The sequence below is a fragment of the Aptenodytes forsteri genome, unplaced genomic scaffold, assembly GCF_000699145.1.
Source record: "Aptenodytes forsteri isolate BGI_AS27 unplaced genomic scaffold, ASM69914v1 Scaffold419, whole genome shotgun sequence".
NCBI lineage: Eukaryota > Metazoa > Chordata > Aves > Sphenisciformes > Spheniscidae > Aptenodytes > Aptenodytes forsteri.
The window spans coordinates 172,297-177,191 of NW_008795256.1; the positions used below are offsets into that span (position 1 = coordinate 172,297).

At 61.5% G+C, this 4,895-nt stretch overlaps 1 protein-coding gene across 1 annotated transcript in view; it reads right to left on the reverse strand.

The window, feature by feature from the left end:
* The window catches only part of RNF115 (ring finger protein 115), a 17,482-nt gene extending 14,153 nt beyond the window's left edge, over positions 1 to 3,329 (reverse strand). Inside the window, exon 1 of the mRNA XM_009279155.1 lies at positions 3,304 to 3,329. Coding sequence (XP_009277430.1) covers positions 3,304 to 3,329 — 26 coding nt within the window. The remainder of the gene's footprint in view (positions 1 to 3,303) is intronic.
* Between the last annotated feature and the right edge of the window lie 1,566 nt (positions 3,330 to 4,895).

The following is a 4,895-nucleotide window of genomic DNA, read 5'->3' on the forward strand; positions in this document are numbered from 1 at the left end:
GCGGAGCGAGTCCGGCTGCGCGGCCGGGAGGGGACAGCACGGAACACCACTTCCGAAGAGAAACTGCAATACGGGGCAGGGGGGGGAGGAAAAAAAAAAACCCCAAGGGAGCCGCTGGGAAAGGCTCTGCGAAACGCGGAGTACTCACAGGCGTCCCCTCTTCAGAGACGTCGGGTCTGAACTGCAAATTAGAAACGAGGAGCAGTGAATGCCTGGCATTTCTTAAAGGTAATGAATAGGTACCGAATCAAAAGCTAGGCACTAAAACGCTGGGGCCAGAGAGCTCATTTCGTGCTATACCGCCTCATTTCGTGCCATACCGCCTCATTTCGTGCCATACCGCCTCATTTCGTGCCATACCGCCTCATTTCGTGCCATACCGCCAGGCTTCAGAGCGATACCAAACCAGGAGGATGTTCTGCGCTGCCTAAAAATCCTTCACTTAACTCATTTCCAGCATTTTCCCTGTCAAAACGACCAGGTTAGAAAGGGTTTTTTTTTTTAATTTTATTTTATTTTTTTTCCCTAAACTCAGCAGCAGGCCGTGCCATCGGGGACGCTGCTGCGCTTCCCGGGGCTGCGGGTCTGGTGCGTTTCTGGAAGCTTTCGGACGTTTCTTTTTATGTCCTAAGCCGTATGGAAATTACCAGCATCTTGCCCAGAAGCTCGAACGTACAGTCAGAGCACGAAGAGAGATAAAAACGGCGTTCGGGATAAATAGCAACAGGGGGGAGGGAGAAGGGAAACCAGAACAGACGACGGGAGGTGGGTGGGATGCTGCGGAGCCATCGCAGGCACGGAGCGGCACGAGCCCTTCGCCTCACCTCCCCGCTTTCTGCGAGAGGTTTAGGGACGCATCGGGCAGCCCCCCGGGATCTGCCGGAGCCTCCTGCCCGCGCAGAAAGAGCTCGGCGGGCGCGCCGCGTCCCGAGAACCCCCACCCCGACCGTTTTCGGTCGGCACGGGGACCTCATTCCCCCAAGCGGGATCCAGCCACAAGCGCAAAGAGAGGGAGGAACGACGAACGACAGCATCCTATCGCTCCAACTCCCCTTCAGCCTGGTGGTCTGCGTTTCCCAGAAGGAAAATAAAAGAAAATCCCACCAGGAGCCCTCGCTGCCCGCGGCTCTGCCCGACGGGAGCCCTGCTCACAAGAGACGCGCTAGAGGAAAGCGGCCAGAAGCGGGTGGCACGTACACGGCTGGCCTAAGGGCGTCTGCCAGGGGCGACGTCGCTAGACTTGATCCTACACCGGGGGGGGGGAGGAAAGGACGGACTAGAAGGTTTTTCAGCCGCTGGTTTGCGGGTCCGTACACCCGGGCGGTCCCCAAGCACCCCTTCACCCCCAAAACAGAGGGAAAGACGCAAAGGCGATTCCAGCTGAGAAGCGAGCAAAGGCGTGCGGCAGCAAAACCGGTACTAAGCTTTGAGCTCCCTGCAGAAAACCGAACGTAAAGGCTACAGAGCGCCAGGAGAAGCGGCGCGCGGGTTGCTTTGGCCCATCTACGGCGCCGTCTGGGTGCTCGGGCTGAGCCGGCAAACGCGCGGCCAGGCTTCTGGCAGAGGCACCGCTCGTGCCTTTGCCCTGTCCGTCGCCCCACCTGGACGCACAGCAAGCCAGGAACCACCAACTCCCCCCCCGGCCCCCAGCGCCGCGTCCCGCTCAGGGGACGCTACGGCGCCCGAAACGCCAAGCGCCCTGTGCCACACCGGTGAGGCCGTCGTGGCACGGCACCTCCCTTCCGCCGTCCGGCCCGTCCTGCCGGCTCAGCCCTCCGTCCCGGCACTTTCAGCACCGTCAGCGTCTTTCCAGCTGAGGCACCAAACCCGAGCTGCTCCCAGCCACCGCGGCCGAGGGCCCGCAGGCAACGGTGTTGAGTTCGTCACCCTCACCCGCGAGGTAGGGCTCAAACCGTCCCCTTCTCGTGTTCTCCTGGCTACGCCAGGCGCCGGCAACTTGGAGAGGAGACGTCAAAGCAAGCTCCCTGATCAGCAAGGCACGGACTCCGAGGAAGGAGAGAGAATGAGGCAAGCTGAGAAGTTTTCCCCGGCTCTTGCTCCATCCAGCAGCCGTGCACGCTTCTGCTTGGGTCGCTTGTCCTCCCCTCGACGGCCGCAAGCCCGTCCCACAGCCCTAACCCTGGACGTAACTTAACTGCCTTCCCCTCTCTTCACCAGGCAGCTACGGGCAGGATAACTCAGCTCCACCACCCCGGGCTTGGCTTTGCCGAATTAAACATCCCTCCTGTAACCCCCGCAGCCGCAACGATATTTACTCCTCTTTAAGTAATGGGCAGCATCACTCTGCCCTGTCCAAAGCGGCTTCGCCCGAGGGGCAGCCGCTCCCTGCGTTAAATAAACCAGAGGGTTTATATCTGACGTGGGTAAAAAGAGAGAGAGACCCAGAGAACCGACCCTAATTCAGCGCTTTAGAGCCACACGATCAAGCTGCAGCTCGCAGAAAGGCCGGGCCTCGCACACCTTAACCCGCGGTTAGGGAAAGACGGCTCCGACGTCCTCACGTGAAGAAGCAGCGGCAAAACAACCTCCACGGCATCTCTTTCCCCTGGCAGGACGCTGGGGCACTCGTAAGCTCCCGAGATCTGCCGTTGGGCTCTCCCATCGCGCCGGCACACGAGCCGGGACCGTGTCTCTCACCCTTGGAGCCCAACAGCTCCTCCCCAGGTCCCCACTCTCGTCACCTCGACGTGTATTTTTACCGCCCGAGGGCTCTCCTCACGCTACGCGTCGGCCGCGGCCGGAGGGCGTCGGGAAGCCAGAAGCATAAAGCGTCTTTAAAAAGTCACTCGATGAATTCGCGGGGGATTGTGACTCCTAAAGCCAACAGCGCAGGTGCAGTCTCCAGCTCAGGAGATGCTTCAGCACAGGGAGGTCTAGGAGAAGGACTGCTCCGTAACCCATCGTTTCCCACCACCTCGTCTCTAGTCCCTTCCCTAGTCCCTCTCAGAAAGAAGGTCCAGAGCTGAAATGACCCAAGACAGCTAATTTTATGCAAAAAAAGGTGTGTGTGTGTTTGTTTTTTAAATAAAACCCATTTTGCCAAGAGGAGACGAAGCAGTTGTCACGACGGACAGCAGGCGACACGGAACGCCCTGGACCAGCATCCCCCTTCCCTGCTCGCTCCCGTACCGAGCCACGCGCCACCTCCTCTGCCCCGAGGCCGGACCTCAGAGCTCGCTGCTGCTCCTTCCCCCCCCGCCCCCACCGCCGCAAGGGCAGGGCCCCCGGGGAGACGCAGACGCACGTCGCTGTCGCCGGTGTTACGGACGGGGACGATCGTACCCCAACCTCGACTCCCATTTCCGCATCGCCGCGCGGTTCACCGGCTGATTCGAAGCGTTTCTCTGAGCCGCACCGCGCCGAGCGCGAGGGAAACTCCGTCGCCGAAAACGCCGGACACCTGGGCGGCAGCTTTTAACCGCGCGTGGCAGCGGGTTAAAGGAAGGCCCGTCATCCTCGGCCTTCATCCAGAGCTCTTCGAGGGTAAGGAAACGGGAAGCGGGAACAGCTCCTCTCCTGGCTCGCTCCCAGCTGAGACCGCCCGGCTTCTCACCGGCGAAGGGGAAGGGGGGGTCAGGCCATTTCGGCGGGGACAGGAGCCTAGCGCGGGTGAAACCGGCCGGCCGTGGCAGGGACGAGCACAAGGATCGCTCCAGCCTCCTCCCACCGCCCCTGGGGAGGGCGGCACGGGGCCGAAACAAGCACACACGGCGGCAGTCGGCACTGCGGGAGCTGTGTCACCGGGAGAGCCGAAATCCCTGCTTAGCTTTGCCTCTCATCCAGCCGCACGTTCTCTCTCTCTCTCGGCTTTTTCCTCCTGCGCTTTAAAATAAAAACAGATCCGCAGGGCTGCGGCCCCCCCCCCGTCAGGACCAAGCGCCCGCCGCGTGCAGCAAATTGAAATAGCCGGCGGGGGACATCCTTAAACATCAGCCGGCTTCTCGGCATCAAACCAGCGCTGCAATCCAGCTGCCCGGGCAGCAATCAACCCAGCGCGAGCCCCGTCGAGGACCCAGCCTCCCATTAAGACTACGGGCTCCTGCCGACACGGAGGCAGCCCCCGACCACCCCAAAAGGGCCGGAGGCGACCTGTCGAGGTGCCGTCCCTGCTCAGGGCGCCCACGCATCAGGGCGTGCAGGCAGGGAGCGAAGCCCGCGCCGCCTCTGCCCGCTCCCCGGGAGGTTCCAGCTTGCTGCCAAAGCGAGAAGACGCAGCAGCTTCACCGAGGACGACCGCCCCATCTCAAACCGATGTGCCGGGAGCCCTCGCCAGGTCCCGGCAGCGAACGCCGCGGCGGCGGCTGCGTCCTCGCTTTGAAAGGAGGCGGCAGCCCCGCGCCTCTAAATCTTGCTCGAGGAGCAGCAGATCCTCCCGCTCAGAGGGGGTCGGCACAAAGAACAACCTCCCGGACAGACAAACCGTCTGCAGCCGGGGTTTTAGTTTAGGTTGCCGTTATCCTGGTGAGAGCAGTTAGGAAAAAAAAAAAACCCAAAACAACAAACCAGCGCACTCAGCATTTGTTTTGTTTTTGCAAAGACAGGGAGAGAAGTTACTTGCCTGGGGTGAGCGAAAAAAAGAGGTCAGCGGCGCGGGACCGTGTCCCGGTCCCGGCAAACGGGTCCAGCTTCTCCCAGCTTATCACTTTCGGTTTTGCAGATCCTCCCCCACGGAGCCAGCAATTGCTCTGCTGGAGGTAAACTGAGGCAGGGAGCCCAAACGAAGCCCGCGCCCCCAGCTGACCCAGCGCTCACAGCCAGCGCTCCTCCTGCAAGGCAGGGCGACGGCTACGCAGCCTGGAGGGACGAGGGGAACCCTCCGAGGGCCGACCAAAGGGAAGCAGCAAGAGCGCCGAGGTCGCCCCACCACAACACAA